Source organism: Natrix helvetica (assembly GCF_964273705.1).
Source record: "Natrix helvetica genome assembly, chromosome: 4".
NCBI classification, from domain to species: Eukaryota; Metazoa; Chordata; class Lepidosauria; order Squamata; family Natricidae; genus Natrix; species Natrix helvetica.
The window spans coordinates 106,204,538-106,225,037 of NC_138550.1; the positions used below are offsets into that span (position 1 = coordinate 106,204,538).

Genomic DNA, 20,500 nt, shown 5'->3' on the forward strand with positions numbered 1-20,500 from the left:
AAAAAAAAAGACTTTAAGACACACACACACTTTTTTTTTATTCAAGTGATTGCAATTTTAAGAACTTTTAACCAACACATACTTTCTCTGGGTCTCTGATTGTAGATTGTCAAGCAACCCAATATTAAGATAAGATACAATCAAACAAAATATTATTTGTGTATTTCTTCAAACAGGTTGCTATATTAATTAGTTCTGGTTATTAAACTAGTCTTTCTCAGCTTATCATCCTTCAGTAATAGGATGTCTTCAAACAAATGCAAACTTTTCTGTAGTTGTTTGAGGAACGTTGATGTAATAGCAGTGTGCTGGCAGCAAACATGATAATGTTCTAATATTAAGACACCTAACTGTCCTAGACAATCAGTGAGGCACTTATTGCCTTTATTTCTCTCATCAAAGATTCACCACTTGAGACTGTGGGTTTCACCTTGCTTAATAGGGAACTTAATCCTACTTTCCACACTGTAATATATGTGCATATATGATAACACCTAACTATGTCAACAGTGGTGCTCAGTGATTTGAATGTGGGATAGAACTCAGTAGATTCACTCAGCCAAATGAAGAGACGCACACACTACCCTCTCATGGTTTTGAAATGAAACAACAAACATTGATATCTAGAGAGATTTATCCTAGTTTACAAGACTATACCAGAGACTAAAAATGACTACAGAATTGGGAGGGAGCAAATCCTTTCTTAAATTCGTCCCCCATTCCCTTTTCACCATCAACCTCCTCCAGGAGAAAATAAAACCAGTTTTCTTCTCTTCTTTAGTCTTTTCTAACTAGCCCAGACCCAGGATGCATTCCTGGTCAGGAGGAGATAATTACAATGTAGGTAGAAAAAAATGAATCCAAAGATGACAATAACAGCTCATGCATGTTTGCTGTAGATTGATAATGCTAGCTCCATATTCATGTAAAATAGCTATTTCTTTCAGCTTTTCCAAGCTTTCTCAGGTTATCCTGAGGTTATCTTACCTGATAAACCAAACCTTTCTCTAGAAGGAAAGCAAAAAAACGAAGACCAAAATGGAGTGGCTCTTCCTCTCTTCAAAGTTCACCTGAAACAGACCCTTCCTGCTCAGGGTTTGCATTTCCCCAACTTTGTTAGTCTCTGCTTACTAAACAGATTGGAAAATTTGCCATGATGAAGTCAACGTTAATACATCAAATGTAAGTGTACTGCTATGGACTTTTGAAAATGTTGCCTGAAAACTTTTTAACACAGCTTGGAAATCTTGTGTGGTTTCCAATGGGTATTTAATTTTGTTCCATCTCTATATTTGTTGAAAATATATTTTCCCATTTCCCTTCATTTTCTGGAATTTTTTTCTGTTGCTATCAAACACAAGTAAATGAAGATTTTGAAAACTACAAATGCAATTGCCCAACCTCCTATAAAGTGTAAAAACATTTATATCATAAGGAATCATCTTTCAAGATATACAGAGGTTAAGCAGGAGATGAAGAAGTGAACTGCCTGAAAAGTGTGAAAAAATCTCACTTGGATAAATAATGATAAGGTTTGTATTTCACTTCCCCGGCAGACAAAATTCTAACTGCTAAAGGTTTCCAATTTCTTAGATCACACTGATCAGAAAATTCAGGTATCAATTCCTGATGTCTAGACTAGCACCAATAAAGAAGTGGTTTGCCAGTGACGTTGACTCTGATTTTCCAGGCAAGCTTACAGCCTTCAGATTAGTTTGGCCCTGTTTAAGATCAATTAGATACTGCCATGAATGCAAAAAAACCAGATGTATTCATAAGAGGTGAGGGCGGGGGTAAAAAAAAATCATCCTAATTATTTGCAGCAATAATTATGTCATTGCAAATTTAGAAATCAGCTACTAGGTTGCAATTTATTGCAAAGTTAATCATAAAGCATTAGTTTCAAGTCTGTTAATTTAATGTAAATACACAAATGTACTCTTTGCAAGTCCTTTAGGAAAAAAAATGGCAGAAACTTAGTAATTATCATTATTACCGTATGTTACTCACTTGTAATACCACTCACTATAATTGCTATAAAACTTCATAAAAAGAAAGCTCTGTAGGAAATGTTCATGTATGTTATGTATCAATAATACAGATTCCAATGCACTAAGTCAAATCTTTATACTAAAAATATGGTAACTTTTGAGATGAAAATCCAGGATAATTAAACCAATGAGCTAAGACAGACCTGAAGTTCGTTTTCTTTTATTATGCTGCAATTCTATATGTATGTTTACATAGAAATAAATCCCACTGAGATCGGTAAGACTTGGTCCCAGGGAACTGAAAATCTAATTGTGCTGAAGCTTTATTCAAAAAAATCAAGTAAAGCTTATGATGGTTCCCATTTATGATTTTAGTTTTAACATCCCAAATACAGAAACAGAACACTTCTAATTTCTTTTTTTCTGCCTGTCTCTCTTACACACACACACACACTTTGATATGCACAAATTGTTCCACAAAACTAAGCTGTCTAGTAGAACAGGGCTTAGTAAATGGTTTTGGGATGTATTTACATGTGTTTTTAATTAGAAGCAGTCATTTCAGTGTTTTGATGCTAATTAAAAATAAAGTTTGTAACAGACAAAGATTTTAATTTTGTGTTGGGAGACATCATGCTTTTGTGTTTGCCAAAATAGTTTTAAAGTCTGCCAAATGCAAATGACCTCACCATTCCAGAAGCTAGAACTGTGGGGCTTCCAGATCACTAAGGCTACATTTCAAAGAAACTTTTTTAATGATGGAAATGGTATTCCTCTGTAGACTATGGGAATCCCATCTCCAGTCTGAGACATGAAAAGTCCATCATCAGGAAAATATCATTTTTCCGCGAAAGCCATTATTCTCATTCTCCTCCGAATTTCCATTTAAAAATGCTATACTGCCTTACACATTTTCTGCAATAGTTATCCTACTCCATCAATCAACTCTTCCTGGTTTTCCATCTAGTAATTCAATATTAAATGAATACAAGTAATGCATGTATATATAAACATGAATATTTGGGTAAATGCTGGCTCTTATCACAATGGCTTCCATTACTCTTAACGGCAGATCTGTTCTATCCTTTTGACAAATATATTTATTTATATTCATACATATCCTCCATTCTCATCCCTCCCAGCATCTTCCTCATTCTCCTACAAAGTGCCTCGTGATTGCTTCTCATGAGTAGATCAGTGCTGCCTCTAGCTGGCCAATGAGAGAGCATAAAAATGGTGTTCTCCAGACAGCGTTCCTCTATCTTTACTATTCTGCCCTGGTTTTGAAATGAAGCCAATGCCATACTGTAAGGCAACCAAAAATTATGGACAAAAGGTGGTGACTTCATTCCAGAAGTGGGAACTCTGAGGATCCCTGTGCACCACCAGTACACAATTTTATTCATGGTTGGAGAAGCAGCTGAACTGGAAAATAATCTGCTTTCTTGCAAAAGGACTCAGGGTTCCTTATGGGTTCATCAAGATTCATCATAGCTATGGTACAAACAAGAGCAAAAGATTCAAGAAAGAACTTAGGTTGCAAACATTTGGGGTTGCAGATTGCCTATTTCTGGTCTCATATTTTTGAATTGATAATGATGTTTACAATTGAACCCATACAATAGATAGGGAATTGTTATTTCTATTACTTCATTCTTCTGCTCCCTTAAGTGAAATGCATACATATAAAAAACAAGATAATTTTTATATACAGGTGTAAATCTGACACTATACGCCACAATCCATCTAGAAGTAAGGTATACAAAAACTGTTGAAGACAAAAGATGTCCATTATATATTAATTTAATGTCAGTCACAGCCATGAGCTTTAGATCTCAGACTGAAAAGTCCTATGTGGACATTAATGGGAGATTTCCCTCAAATGATGGGAGCACACCACAGTATTTAATAAAACTTCTTATTTATAATCTGGTTATAAATAAGAATGAAGAGTAGAAAGTGACATGCAATCAGAATTAATATAAAAGTAAAAATTGCCAAATGAGGCTATATTGATCAGATTTCTATGACGAAATCTGCAGTCTCCAGTTCCTAGACACTAAGAGGAACTTGGCTATCTATAGCAATAACCCCCCAAAATAGCACTGTAGTCAGTACTAAAAGAACTATCCCAGCTTTTGATCAGTATGTGCATGCAATGTCTATCTTTAAAACAATGTGGAATTGGGATAGGAATATTTTTTAAAGAACATTAAAAAGTGTGCCGCAAGATGGAAACAAGTAGGAAGGATTAATAAATTAAACTTTATTTAAATGTAATTAAATTTCTATTTAATTAATTGGCATAATTGCAATACATTACAATACATGCATTTAAATAATTTCCCCCCTCTTGGCCCAGAACGTGAACCTCTTCCAGAAAGTTTAGAAAAACAACAGAAAGTTTTACTGTATTCCTATTTCAATTTGCCCATCATTGAAGTAATCTTTGTTGATCTAATCTGTGCTTCTAGAACCCAAAGTAAACTGAGTGACAACTACAGGTAGTCCTTGACCCACAACCACAATTGAGCCCAAAATTTCTCTTGCTAAGCAAGACAGTTATTACTCCATTTTACCATCTTTATTGTCGTAGCTGTTAAATGAATCACTGCAGTTAAGTCAGTAACACGGCGGTCAAATGATTGCGGCTTCTCCATTGACTTTTGTCAGAAGGTTGCAAGAAGTGATCACATGACTTTGTGACACTGCAACTCATGAGCTACTTGCCAACTGTCTGAATTTTGATCACGTGATCATGGGGGTGTTGCAATGATCCTAAGTGTGAAAAATGGTCATAAGTCATTTTTTTCAGTGCTGTTATAATTCTGAACGCTCACTAAACAAATAGTTGTAAGTCAAAGACTACCTGTGTAGAATGTGTGATGTTTATTTCTAGAATGTTTCCTAAGAGAAAGATGTCTGGTGCCACATTGTTGAATCACTTTGGTATCGAGCAAGAGTTATTTATTATCCCATGTTTAGTAATGTACTAGCAACACTGTGTATAATTTATCTTGGGAGTCGATATTTGTTTGTTTGTTTGTTCATTTGCAATACATCCTGGAAGTTCCACTGAAGAGTGGTGTAAATTAATCCAAAGGTACTTTTTGTCTTTAGTGAATACCTAAGAGGCCTAGAGTTTTGGGAATCAGATATGTATCCAATTTTGAAAATGGGTGTAAAACTGATACTTGAAGCTTTTCTTTTAGGGATGGTGGATAAAAAAGTGGAAAGAAAATACGGGACACTTGTTTTTATACATGACATTAGCTGCAAGGATATTATATACACAAAGATGGAAAGAGGAGCATATACCCAGAATGGAAGAATGGGTTTTGAAAGTGAAGGAGCTAGCTGAGATGGCAAAACTGACTGCTTTGATTAGAGACAATAGTTTTACTAAATGTCTTGTGGCTTGGACACCATTGTTAGATTTTCTATATAGGATAAGGAGAAAAATGAAATTTTGACTTTGGAATATATACTTGATGAATGTATCCATGGAGGAAGGAAGCAATGTGCCATAGAACACCAATTGACAACTGGCCCTCAAAGCTGGAAGTATTTTGAGATCAGTGAATATAGGAAGAATTGTGAAGTGTTGCTTAGTGCATACTCTCATTTCCTGTGACATCCTTTTACAATGCAATGGGAACTGGTAGTAAAATACCAGTTGTGACACAATGGTTGAAAATTAACATAAACTGCAACAGTACTATACTGATTACTGGAAGAGGTGTGTGTGTGTGTGTGTGTGTATCCTGAAGGAAAAAGGTGCTGAGAAATGAGATGTTGCATGTGTGGTGATGACAGACTTATTTGCCTAATATTTTAATAGATATATTTTAGCCGGGTCTTGTTCACAAGCATACATACAAAGTTCTGCATTCCAAAACACACTGGGGGGAAAATCCAGTATGTTCACAAGCTCATGATTGGACACCTGGGAATAGCCTGATCAGATGTAAATGAATCAGATTGGTGATTCACAAGTTGGTTTTTTGAGGGAAATTGAGCCAGTGTAGCGAGTTACTATTGGACTAGGCCAAAGTTAAATCCAATCACCTTCATATTTTTCATGGGGATAAAATAGAGGAAGATCCCCATGCAAGTTGCCTTCAGTTCTTGGATAAAAAAGTGGAATAAGAATGCCTGCCAAATAAATATATATCAACTGGAAAATTCTAGTAATGGGTATGAAGCTATAAAGGTAGTTGATAATTTTAAGTCATTTCAGAACAGAGTAGAGTAGAGTAGAGAATAGGTTTATTGGTCAAGTATGATTGAATGCACAAGGAATTTGTCTCTGGTGCATAAGTTAAAATCTGGTGGTACCTTACTCACCAGCTATCCTATTAGTCTAAGATTCTACCAAATATTTTTTAGTATGTCATCAATACTCAATGTAAAAACAAACCTGGCAAAACTTTCTCAAAATGCTGAGAGTGTAGAAAGCTGGATGGAGGACTCTAGGCAAATACTATAAAACCTCATGCTCAGAAATTTTGTGGACAGCTTTTAGCTAGGAATATTTTACCAGTTATGAACATTCTGGCTCAATGAACTTTACCTTCTTTTTCTTTTGTTTTTGAGGTCCATTTGGGAAAGGCCACAGATTCTACAAAGGCAACCTCAGCTTTCGTGATATTGTTAATTAGCATCTCTCTCTCTCTCTCTTTTCTGCCAAACTTTTAAATTATATTTGTACTTTGTTATTTAGGCCTTATTATGGTTGATTGCAGTCAGCCAGATGTTTATACTGAATTTGGCATTGTTATCCACCTATTGAGTCCTTCCCAAGGACCTGGGATAGGCAGATGTTGTTTGATGGTGTTAAAGGAATTGTCGCAGGATGTAAACTGTTCCAAGTAATGTTGCCTTTTGCAACTGACAGTATTTTTGTCAATGCCGATGGTATTCAAGTAGCGCTCCTATGTTTTGGGATTGCACCCAAGGCGCCTACACTATTGGTACTGTCCTTGATTTCTTTTGCTACAGTCCTTCTACTTCCATTTGCAGGTCTTTGCATTTTGTGATCTCCCCCCTCCCCCCCATTCTTTCTCTTCTATTCTGCTATCTCCAGGTACTGCCACCTCCACTATGTAAACCTTTTTGTATTTTTTATCAACAATTGTCAAGTCAGAGTGTTATGTGGCAGGTGCTTGTCTGTTTGAATTCTAAAGTCCCAAAGCACTTAAGTGTCTTCGTTTTCTATTACTTTGTCTATTTTATGGCCCCATTGGTTCTTGCTTGCAGGCAAATGGCATTTCTTGGAGATATTCTAATATACCATTTTTGCTACTTTGTTATGCCACTGTTTGTAATCAGTCCCTGTGATCTTCTTGCTAACTAAATGGTCCACTGTTTCTTCAGCTTCTTTGCAAAGGTGGCATTTGCTGTCAATTATTATTACGATATCATTATCAAAATGATATGTTTATCAAAGTGGAAACATAGTACAAGAAGTTCACCTACCTAAGGTATAGGAAGTTCTGAAGAGGAATATGGGGTACTGACCAACCATTTTTTAATGCAAGGGAGAATGCAGTTCAGACCACACAGACAACCTGATGCCCTCCAGGAGCTTTGGACAATTCCCATCAAGCTTAGCCCATATGGCTAATGACAAAATGTTACAATTATGGTATTATAGTGCAAAGCAAATGGGGGTCTTGCTACCACCATTGGTATTCTGTTGCGTATGTATGTATGTATGTATGTATGTATGTATGTATGTATGTATGTATGTATGTATATATATATATATATATATATATATATATATATATATATATATATATATATATATATATATATATATATATATATATATATATATATATATATATATATATATATATATATATATATATATATATATATATATATATATATATATATATATATATATATATTCGAGAACTATTTTATGGAACATATTCATATGACTTACAAACCAAAATAGAACTTTACCATCAATATATCCTGCTGATATTCCTCTGGCACCAGCGGATTCTTCCTGAGTCTGGAAACTGCATGTCCCACAGTTCATCAAAGTTGCTCAGAACTGCTTTGGGCTCATTTGGGCTTTTCCATAATAGATAATTCATTGGATTGCTCGCTTTAAAGTTTAGGAAGATAAACCAGTGGTTTAAAAGTCCGCTAAATAACTGGAAATGTGGCGCCTATTACACATAAACCATAAATCATTTCAAGCATATGTGTAATGTTGTACTTTTATCTGTTTTGAATTTTCCCTCAAGTTCAGAACCTTAGTAAGGCTTAATTATAGTAGCATTCTTTCTGCTATTATGATCACCCACAATGAAAACTGTTCACGGAATGTCAAAAACATATAATACATATTGCACACAACTGTCTAGCTTGTTAAAAAGTAGTTAATTGACAGTATATGCAGTCCCCCTCTCTTTCTGCTGGTCCTTTTTGAGATTTGCCTTAACACGTCCCACATTTCAACACTGCAAGCCTCCTTGAGTCAAGGTGAAAATTTTCTCAGTCTGTCTTTATCTTCTGACAATTTTCTATATCAAGAAGATTGCGTAGTTTTGCAGAGATAGCAGGCTTTTGTAATGTGGAAAACATTAATTTCTAACTGCACATAGTAGTAAATTAACTAATGACATTTTCAGACCAATGTCCCAATTTTGAATCCAGATACACGACGGCTATCATAAAATATAATGAAACAGACAAAACAATAGGTAATTTAAAACTATGCCAATGATTAGCTAAATCAAACAGGAATCCCACAAAGAGGCATATCTAAAAGTCTGGGCAATCTAAAAAATTATAATGTGGCACCTAAAAGAAATCAGTCAATGCTAGATAAAACATAGTAGCATAAGTAACTAGATTGTTACAGCAGAAAAGACCTGATCTTGGAATATCTGGCTTCTAAGAAAGGCTTCTCATGTAACCGCAGGTAGCTGGCCACACAGGATGGACTGACCCATGGAAGCCACAGAGAAGCGTATGGAAGCCACGCAGAAGTGGCAATTTCATCAGATGGGATCAGGCCCAAATGAAATAAAATCAAAACTGAAATATTTTATATGTAATCTTCTGATCTAAGTGCATGTTTGTGAGCAAGAAAGAATAGAAGAGCTATATGGACCTGTAAAATTCTTTTAAGATATCATTTCAAAAAGCCTGAAAATGGCATGAACCTTCTCTAAAGGAAAACAGGGCAGCCTCATTAACTCCTGCTTAGTTTCTATTATCAACCCAAAATATGACAGAAAGCCTCGTTGTTTCCAAGAACGTAGCCCTATCCACACATCTTCATCTCTGAATGCCTCTGAACCACATGGACTTTAGTAGCTAAATATCTGTTCTTCCTCCCAGAGGCCCACATTACGCTGGACCTTCAGGTTTGATTGCTCCTTTTGAGGAAGTGCCTCATTTTGCTTAAGTTCCCTGATGTTTTCAGTTAAGATTGCCTGACACTAATGTCCACAGTCATCAAGATTGGCAGTGGCTGAAGTCAGACTGTGGCTGTTTCTCCAACCCCAAAAAGACAGATAGCAACAAAAATGTTCTGCAATGGTGTGCATAAAGGCATGAATTGGTTCAAAAGGAGGCCTTTGAACATTTTCTGGTTCAGAGCACAATCAGTAATCAAACATAATGGATAACAGTGGGCTTCTGCATAAATAAATATAATTATGGAGGAAACAATCCAAATAGTAAAAATACTGTTTCAAGAAACAGAGTACCTGTAATGCTGTCTATCTGACACTTTGATCAAAAAAGACTAGCAGTGAAACCCGACATGTTATCTTGGATTTCAGCCAGGACTGCATCTCCATCTTCTGGATAGTATCTGCCTTTCTCCACAAGAAATCTTTTAAAATAAGTATTAGGCTGTGAAGACATTTGAAGGGACTTTAATCTGGCTGAACGGAAGCCCTGGGATGAAGGTCCTTCATGCACACAACATGCTCAAGCCACATGGGATACTACCATGTCAAGCTTTAAAAAAAAAACCTCAACATTTCAGGAGTGACTTTAAGTGGGTTCAAAAGTTCTCCCTACTAAATATGCGTAGGATCACATTATTTGTGGAATTTGGCTTGCCTTCTTAGCCATGTCTGGAGTACAATGTTTTATCTGGGAAATCCAGAAGGAAGGGATTTCATGACTTTTTACAGTGAGCACACGGATGTTTTAAGTCATTTCTAAAGTAACTCACATTTATGTAATTTATAATCCATTTTCTCATCCAGAGGCCAAAGCATTTATTTTTTCCAAATAGAAGTATTCTCTGAACAATGAAGATATAGTTTTTCCGTACCTCTTAAGATCATTAGAAAAGATGGATCTGACCTCAGGCCTGTCTTGTTCCACACGCTGTACTTATTGTAAGCAACACAAAGCTTTTGGATAGATGGACATTAAAACTTTTTCATATGTCTCAGTAACTAGTACTAATTCTGGTAATGGAGTAAAGCATTCTGGCTTACTTATCTTTCTATGCAAGAATGCAAAATGCTGTTATTTAATGGTTATTATACATTTTCTGTACTACAGGAAGGGAAATTGAATTTTTCAACTTATGGTATGAAAGGATAGCTGTTCACAGCAAATTGAAGTGATATCAAAATGCATTACTTGGTAGAAAAAAAGAGAGAAGAAGTCATAATTTATTTCTGTTCTTTTTTCTTTTTTCCTGTCTTCTCTTTTTGCTTTTCTTCATTTTTTATACTTCTATTGAATTCAACATTCTAATAAAAATTAGATAGTAGTTTTTACATTGATACTATCCCCAAAGAGATAGTATCAATGTTATAGTGTGTGCGCAGTGTTGTCAGGCTGAATATGATCGGACTGCCCATCTGCTTAAATCCATTTATTCCAATCTATCTTGTTTATAGACAAAGGTGTTTTTGTTTCCATACCACTTACATCTCAATTGCTTTAATAAAACCTAGCAAGAGGCATTCCCTTTGCTTCTGTGCAATTGCTAATGACAATAATAAAAACCCTTTTCGTAAGCTGTCACAGCAGAAAAGCTTTACAGTCAGAATGGCTGAAACACCGGTTAGTAAACAAAAACGGATTTTTTTTTTAAGATAACCCAACCAATAAAGCAGACAGTATGAGAGGGTGGGTGGCACCGGTGCCGTTTTTGAGGTTTCCGACTGTTCCTTGACTCTAAAAGAGAACTTTTTTTTTGGTAAACATTACAAGCTGTTTAAATTATAGGGTGTGCTCTATCAAAGCTTTTTTTTTTTAAAAAAGACATTTCATCATAACCCAGCCTGCGCTATAGAATGTTAGCATTTAGTGGTTACAAGTAATTGGATGGGCTGGAATGAATCCTGCACACTGTTAGTAACTCTGCAAGGCATTGACACGTACGAGGACCGGGGCAGGCAGGCAGCTGCACACCGAAAACTCCCACTGGCTCCTGAGATTCCTTTGGTTTCCCCAAGGGTGTCGCTCTGCTTTCCGACGGGTTTTCGCTGGTTTCGGTCGCGCATCCAAAGCCACCTCCCCGCGCTTCACCCAGCCGAGGGCAATTTCGCCCACCCTAAAGGACCCCGAGGTGCCACCTACCGCCCCAAAATGCAAGGGAGAGCAGGTCTCTCCTCATCGAGGAGCGGGGAGGCGGAGACACCTATTGGCAAGACGTCTCAGCAGGCGAACCTCGGGGCGGCTTGGGGGAAACACCAGGGGGGGAAGACACCCCTTCCCTCCTCCTCAGCACGGCTGCCAGCGCCACGACCCGGCCGCCCTGTCCCTCCCGGGTCCCCCCCCCACCCTCCCCCGGGCCGTCTCTCCTCAGCCTGAGCTCAGAAGCGGGGCGAGCAAAGGTCTGTCAAAAAGAAGAGGGAGACCGACCGGCCGGCCGGAGGGAGCAAAGCAGCGCCGGCTCAAGCGGCAGAGCGCGTCTTTTTTGGTTTTGTTTTTACCTTCCTCGGCCGATTTCATTCTGCGTGCGGTGCGGCTGGAAGCAGAGCCCGAGTTTCTCTTTCACCCCGTCGGCTGGCTCTGGAGGCGCGAAGTGGCTCGGATTTAATAGGATCACCGCCGGGCATCCGCCTTTCGCCCAAGGCGCAGTCGTGGGAAGGCAGAAGAGGTAGAGGTGGCGGCCTCTCTCTTGTGTCTTTCTCGGTCCAACGTCCCCCTTATGCCACCCGGCGCCTCTCCGGACAGAAAGGGCAGAGTTGAGGTTGGCGCTACCCCGTCAGCAGCAGCCTTTGGAAATGCCAGGCGGCGGCGGCGGCGGCCGTTGCTTATTGGAGGACTTTTTTTCGGAATGAAGTTTTAAAGAGGCGCTGGCCCCCCTCCGGGAGGCGTCCCGAAACGGGCCCGGGAGGGGAGGAGGAGAGGCGGCGCGCGAGGGAGGGGTTGCAAGGCGAGCGCGCGAGGGCTTCGGCTCCCGGGAGAAGGGAAGAGCGCGCGCGCCCGCCCGCCAAACTCGAGGAAGTTTAAAGTCTGAGCGCGCGCCTCGCTCCTTCTCTGCGGCCGCCTTAATTCGACACCGGGGGCTTTTAATTTGCTCAGGGAAGTTTGCAGAATGTCGTCCAGGCTTTCTCTGACGCAGGGCAGCCCAGCGCTGGTTGCCTTTTTAAAGCTGGAAAACACCCCCCCTCCCTCCTTCCCCCTCCCAGCCCCTCTCCCCGCCCAGAGCCCCGTGATGTCACAGCTCCCGCGAGCGACTCTTGGCTGCCTTTGCAAAGGAGCCCAGCGGCGGAGCGAGGGTAGCTTGGAAGCTGAGCGGGAAGGCCCCAACCCTAAGCAGCCTGGCTTCTGCTGAAGCCGATTTGCCTCTTCGAGAGCCTTTAGAAGCCGCAAAGGGAGTGGGATGGGGGGTTGAGAATGACGTGAGCAGGGAGGGATGGGGGACTCCCTTAGTAACCCTGCAGTAAATGCGGGAGGGATGGAAGGAGGATTTTTAAAGTCGACTTCTCTGGAAATTTGGAAAAGAGCGCCGGTTGGCAAGCGACAGCAAGGAAAGTCCCGTTTCTGTGCAAGTACTGAGAAACCAGGAAGGATCCCGACCCATTGGTTGTATTGACATTCTTTTTATTCTGTAAATCTGTCAACAACGTTGAGTGGCTTTCGAAAGCAGTGCCGGGAGGTCGGAATTTTAAAGTTGCAGCTCCTCCCGCTGTAAAGACGCTATCCACCCTCTCACCCTCACTGATGAAACGAACAGTAGAGGCTACAGTCGCTGTTAATGACATTTCCCCCCTCCCTATTTTCTGTTTAGCGTGTCTCCCAAGGCAGACGCTATCTACTACCACCAAACTTTTTCTCTCTCCCCCCCCCCTTTGCCAAAAGGAGGATCACAATTCCTTTCCTTTGGCAAAGAAAGAACTGGGTGGTGAAAAAAAAATTAATTCCACGACGCTTGGAGTTGCAAACAGAAGCTCCTTCTTCTTCCTTGCGATGGGGGAGGAAAAAGAAGGCAAGCCAAAGCAACGAAAAGGGAAGTCAGATTCTCGGATCCTTCTGCTCTGCGGAAAAAAAGATACCACCTCGGGCATCGGTTTTGCAGTTGACCGAACTGAATAGAAATCGTAGCGGGGGCGACGTTTCCTTGCCAAAAGTTCCGGCTGAGGGAGAAAAAAGTAACCACGGCGCTGAACTTGCGACGGCAGCCACGTGCGCCCGCTGTTGTGCAGTTTAGCGCCCCTGCAGTTGAGAAGAGGAAGCGCCTGTGCTTTTCCCCCGCGTGTGCAGCGTTGAAAAAAATGGGGTCCTATCGCGGATCCTTGGAATAAGTTTCTTGGAAATGCAAACGCTTGCGCTGTGTTCTGGGATGTACTCCTTATCGGTGCCACTCGTGATCCGAGTCCCCTGTCTCCACGCCACCAAACATTCCGGATTCTTTGCTACTAATAATCAAATGGGCATTAACTTTGGGCAGAAGTGGTTAAAGCCAACTACAGTAGGCGCCATCGCCATTAGGTTCTGTGCAGAGCACAATGGGCAGCAGTACAACTACAGTACTAAACTGCTTGCCATAAAATAATAAAAATTAATAGTTCCATCTCTAGCTTATTTCCAAACCGCTTCTGTTAAAGCCCCCACCCTCTCCCCACCACAGTAGTTCAGGGCTCAGGTTTAACCGAGGCCCTAATTTTGTTTAGAAAGCCTTGGCGAGTTGCTGGGAATTGTAGTTCTGTGAGCTTTCCATGCACCTTCCTGGCGGTGGGGAATCCCTCTTGCGATGCGCTACTACTAATAACATTTATCTTTCCCGACCGTTTCTTCCCCCGCTTCTTAGGCAGCTCCTCCCAACATGTGCTTGGCGAAGTGACTTCACCCTTTCCAAATTCTTTTGCTCGGGCTTCGGGGAAGTGTGAAAAGGTTTCATTGTAGGTAGGCGGGGATCTGGTAAAAAGTGAGCAAGAATTTAAGTAGTGAGTGATTAACGCTAGATGTACGTTTAGTTTCTGGTGACTTTTGGAGCCACTAACTTCCCGCTCCGTTTTGCAACACTGCAGCCTGCGCTACATTTCCCAGGTAATGGAACCAGTTGGTGACGTATGAGACCCCGACGCGTTTGACTGTCCCCGAGCAATAAAATGGCAATTCATTGATTAGGGCTATTTGTAAAGAGAATAGGAAAGCAATCGAACTTAACGTATGTGCCAGCTGTGAAGAAGGGCTGGACAATCGAAATGCACACCGTCTCTCTCTCTCTCTCTCACACACACACACACACACACACAGACAGAGCATTGCCATTCTCTCCAGTTTGGCCAACACAAAACGGAGCTACCCGCAAAAAGATGCTCTTGAATTACAAACGGGGAGATGGGTGAATTTATATACCGGTATTCAGTGCGGAGAATTGACGCCCATCGTGACCCACTTGTGCGAAGGGGCTCCGCACATCTAAAAACGCAGGGTTCAGAAACCTCAAGGTGGCCGCGCAGATCCCTCTGCCAACGTGCCCGTGCTCGCTCATGAGTCTAAGTGCGAGCGCGCCTCCGAGCTTCAAACGTCGTCCTCGGTTCTCCCCTCGGGATGCAAATCCCACGAGGGTGGCTTCCAATGAGCATGCCGTCCAGTCTGCTGAGCCCACCTTATCCCCCCCTCCCCCGTTTTGACACCAGGCTGCACCATCACGCACCCGCCCTCCCGCTCTTCCCCAGCCTTTGCCCCTTCTAAATCCACCTTCTTCCTCCGAGCGCCTCTGAAGTTGGCTTCTTTTGGCGTGGGAAAGGAAAGGCCTCATCTTTGGGAGCACGCGCCTTCCCTCGCGGGGACACGAATTGACCCTCGCATCCCCCCCCCACGAGGGTGCAGGAAGACACTCAGCTGGACGCCAGCCCGGTAACCCCAGCAGAAGAACCCGCTTGGCGTGGGCAAGAAGCATCCGTGCCGTTCCCCGTGGCTGCGAAGCTCCCGTCCACCTCCTCCCTCCCTCCCTAAGGGAGGTGGGGAGGGCCGTGGCTGCTCGGTTTGGCTGGGTTGCGGCGCGGGGACCAGAAGCGGCTCCCTCCTTTCCTGTCTGCCCTGAATGCTTTCTTTTCTGCCTTCTTCTGCGCCGAAATGACGGGATCCCCGGTCTGTTGCCTCCTGTTTAATGCCGTTGCCGGGACGACCGTGGCCGGCCTCCAAGGCCGAGGGAGTTCGTAAAGAACGGCAGCCAAGTAACCTTGGCCGCCTCGCTGCGGCGCGCCGCTGGCCCCACCGCCAGATGTTCTTGCCTGCTCATCGGACCCCACCATCCTCGGCTCTGGCTCTGGTTCGGCTGGCGGCTGCCGTCGCCAAGCTGAGGGGGACTCCCTTCTGCTCCCCCCCCCCCGCTTTCTCCCCAGTTTGTTTACACGGGCTACCAGGAGAGGCTGCGGACCCAACTTTTATTTTAGGGATCGGCGATGACTAACCAAGTTGCAAGGAGCGGCAGGACAGAAAACAAGGGCTATTTTTAGTCGGGCTGTTGTTTCAGTCGCTGGAGGGGGCCTTGAAAGTCTCTTTCCCCCCCTCCCTTCGCTTCCAGATGCCAGCTACTTCTGGCTGCAGCCGTAATTGAAATAACACACACACACACACACAACACACACACCCCCCACACACAGGCCTGTCCAGGTTTTGCACCAGCAGACATGTAATCGCTTAAAAACAAAGAACCACAGACCAAAGCCCACGCGCACACACACACACAACAGAATCGGCTTGCTAAGTCCCACACAGCATTGTTAGGGATACAATTGGGAGACCCACCCTCATTGTGTAAGGATTGGATGGCAACCACCAGGTGTTCTTCAGTTGACCTCTCTTGCTGGAATAGCCATTCTCTTCCATTCTGGAATGGTTTGCTCCAAAAATATTTTTTAAAGAAACTTGCATATTTTACGGATAGTCCTCAACTTACAACCACAATTGAGCTCAACGTTTATATTAAGTGAGAAATGTGTTAAGTGAGTTTTGCCCTATTTTGTGACCTTTCTCGCCACGGTTGTTAAAGTGAATCGCTGCAGTTCTTCCATTTGTAACACGGTGGTTAAGTGAATCTGGTTTCCCCATTGACTTGTCAAGAGGGTCACAAAAGGAGATCCCATGATCCCCGGCAACCGTCATAAATGTGAGTCAGCTGTCAAGCAGCCAAATATGAATTGTGTAACCATGAGGATGCTAAAATGGTCATAAGTCACTTTTTTCAGTGCCGTTGTATCTTGATGGTCACTAAAGGAACTATTGTAAGTTGAGGACTACCTGTATAAGAGGGGCCCTGACCTGGTTGTGTTAAAATAGTCAAAAGTGGGGACTACAGAAGCAATCGGTTCCTCACTTTCTTTTTATATATAGCAATATAAAAAAAGGTCCATGAATGGTGATGGCCACCTTGATATCTTTTTAAAGCCCACGTCTTCCATAGAATTTGGCCTGGGCCTTCAGCTGCATGCAGGAGAGAAGGGCTAACCCCCAGCCCCAGCTATATTTTTATCTCTCAGTTCCTGCAGTTTTCTTCCTTGGGAACGACCAGAGCGGTGGTCTTATATTCTAATATTAGAATATGCTTGTAAACAAGGACTGTTTTTTAAAGTATTTTAGATGTTATCTCTGCGGTACAGAACATCTGTATATTCCTTTCATGTTTGGTACAGTAGAATAAAAACCTACTGGAAATAGATTTTCATTATTTGTCATTCTCAAATCCAAACAGAGAAAAGGCGGAACATGACCTGAAATTAAAAACAGACTTTTAAAACCAGCACACAGAACTTTGCTCAACGAAATCCCACTTCTATAACATTAAGAAAGCAAGGGCATTTGTCATTAAAACACGTGCTATGGAAAAGTGGAGAAAATTCAGTAAGTAATACTCCCAGAGGTTTTTGGAACCACACACAAGATTTTAGAACTACTTATTAATTTATTATTATTATTATTATTTTGCTGGTCAATTCGCCCCGAGGCGACTCTGGGCCTTGTTGGACCAGAATGACAAGGTATGTGACAAAACTTGCACAACAGGATAGTGGTATCTGGTCTCTGAAGAATGTTTTTTATCCATTGCTGATTGCTAAAAAGCTTGTTGCAACCTTAAAGGAAAGGCTATGGCATTTCTCAAAGATGGAATACACCAGCATTAACCCGTGGTTTGTTTTAAATGAGATTTGTTGAATAAACTATTATGCTTGACCAGCCACAGTGGTTGAGTTCATTTATTGAACTAAGCCCAAACCAAAGAAATCAGATTATAGGTTAAAGCAATATTTATGGCACTTCCTATGCTTCAACTGTAGTTTCATAAAGCAGCTACTATTTTCAAACAACCATTCACTGTCTATATTTTTGGGTTTCAGGAACACTTTGTAAAGATCAGAAGATTTGTTAGGGCTACCCAACTTTTGACTTTCGTTCCCATCCAGGCTTTTTAATGAGCGGTTGAGCAAATGGAGAGTAAAGTTAGACAGGGTATCGAAGGAGTAGCTTTGAGTCACCAGGGAAGATGGGGATGCTTTAACTTACTTATATATTATCTAATCCAATTTCAGAGCTGCTTTTCAAACCAATGGAGTAAAATAACACCTACAAAGTTACATGCAAACTGCTTTAAATTACAACTGTTCACGCAAAATATAACACTAAAACATTCATCGTATATTACTTAATTCTAAAGTAACTGCCAACCTGAGAGTTGATTTATCAGAAGAGCAGCTGGAAATGGAGTCAACTACTTGCTTCTTAGAAGAACATTCCAGAAGTGAGGAGGGTACATATCCCACCCGGAAACTAATGTTTGCCAACAACCTTGACTGATCTTGGGAAGAGGCTAATTAAAAGAGTCAGTGAAGACTTAAAATGGCCTGTGTTATACTATAGGTGGCTATACCCACAAGCTGAAGTTTTTGGAAGGTCTTCAATTCACTATTCTCTGCTGCTGCGATGAAAGGCCATCTACCTTCCTTTGAATCAGTATGAAACCACGTTATTGGTGCGATTACACAAAGTAATGTGTGACTGCACCACTTGGAGAGTGTCAGCATAAGTGAAAAATACTGGTATAGCTAAAGCCAACTTAAGCCTTGCTGGGGATAATACCATTGGATCGTGGCAGAAAGAGATCAGTGACGATAGGTAGATGATAGAAGATTGACTATAGATAGATGATAGAAGATAGAGAGAGAGAGATGATAGACAGGTTAGATAGATGATGGACGGGGAGGAAGGGAGAGAGAGAGAGTGAAGTGGGACATTGATGTGAGGAAAGGCTATAAAGGGCGTCAAACTTGCGGTGTCACATCGTGATGTATTGCGACTTTCTCCCCCTTCGCTGAAACGGGGGTGGGCGTAGCCAGCATATGCCGCATCTGGCCCATGGGCTGTGGGTTTGACACCCCTGGATATAGAGTGCATTCCCATACTCCAACTTAGATGTAAGCATGAGGTTCCCCCTAAGATTTGGACAGCCTCCACTCTGCTAGCATTCCAAAGAGCTCTGAAGGTGTTTGGTGAGGATGATTGACACCCCTTTTCCTTATTTTTCTTTGTTCTGTCTAGGTTTGTTCTCTCTGCCATGTTTCTTCCTTTGTTGTTGGTGTTTTTTTTTTGCTGTTGTGTGTTTTTGTATCATTCTTTGTGTTTAGTTAGAGGACCTAACATTTGTAGGACGTAAGCTTCTTCATAATGTCTAGCTACACTTCAACATCGCAGAAGGAATCTTCAACATCGGATCCAGACGTACTTCTTGCCAGCTTGCAATCTCTTTCACTGTTGCATCTTTTTCATCGTTTCGCTGTTTTGTTCTAATATCTTACAGGTAATCCTCGACTTAACGATCACGACCCATAATTTCCATTGCTAAGCAAGACGGTTGTTAAGTGAGTCTCACTGCAGTTGTTAAACGAATCTTGGTAGTTAAGTGAATCTTGCTTTCCCGTTGACTTGGCTTCTCAGAAGCCAGCTGAGAAGGTTACAGATGGTGATCGCATATCATCACCATGTCATAAATACATGCCAGCTGTCAAGCATCCGAATTTTGATCATGCAATCACGGGAATGCTGCAGTGGCTGTGCGTATGAAAAACGGTCATAGGGACTTCCGGTTCCGGCGGCTACGGCGACGGGCAAGGACTTTGCCCGCTCCCGCTCTTCGGTGGGCTTCCCCCACCTTCGGGGGGGCACAGGACGCCCCGAAGAGGCGCCCTGCCGAAGGAGCGGCTCGCGGAAGGCTCTGGCACCGGCGGCGGTGGCTGGTGGGGGCTTTTCCGCTTTGCTCCAGGCACCGGGGAGCAGTTTTGGAGGACGCGCCTGCGTCTCGCCCCATGCCGATCGGAGAACGCAAAACTGAAGGAAGCAGCGGCGGTGCGGTGAGATGCTTCCTCTCTTCATCCCCTTACTTTTGAACTGATAAGACTTTTCAGTAATTTTAAACGAAAAACGGTCATAGATCACTTTTTCAGTACCGTTGTAATGATCACAAGACAAATGGTTATAAGTTGAGCACTATTTGTTCTTCTGTTCACTCTCTTTTCATCTCTTCCTTTTTATTGTTGTAAGCTGCCCAGAGTGGCCCCACAAAGCGATAGGCAGCAAATAAAATTAACAAATAATAATAATAATCCAACATTTGAGTTCATTCTTAAAATAACATCGGCAGTCCTCAACTTACAACAGTTTGTTCAGTGACTTCAAAGTTGCGACGCTGAAAAAAGTGACTTATGACTGTTTTTCACACTTATGACCATTACAGCATCCCCATGGTGATGTGGTCAAAATTCAGATGCTTGGCAACTGACTCATATTTATGACAGTTGCTGTGGCCTGAGGTCACATGGTCCCCTTTTGCAACCTCCTGACAAGCAAAGTCAACGAAGCCAGATTCACTTAACAACCGGGTTACTCACTTAACGGCTACAGTGATTCATTTAACAGTTGTGGCAAGAAAGGTCATAAAATGGGACAAAACACACTTAACAAATGTTTTCCTTCGCGACAGAAATTATGGGCTCAGTTGATGTAAGTTGAAGGCTACCTGTTCTGTTTAATCTGACCTTTTTTTTTTAAAGAAAAAA

General features: G+C 41.8%; 1 protein-coding gene across 1 annotated transcript in view; it reads right to left on the reverse strand.

The window, feature by feature from the left end:
* Positions 1 to 12,537, reverse strand: part of NFATC1 (nuclear factor of activated T cells 1) — a 136,263-nt gene extending 123,726 nt beyond the window's left edge. The window contains exon 1 of the mRNA XM_081950270.1: positions 11,930 to 12,537. Within this exon, the coding sequence (XP_081806396.1) occupies positions 11,930 to 11,948 (19 nt within the window). The 5' untranslated portion in view covers positions 11,949 to 12,537. The remainder of the gene's footprint in view (positions 1 to 11,929) is intronic.
* Between the last annotated feature and the right edge of the window lie 7,963 nt (positions 12,538 to 20,500).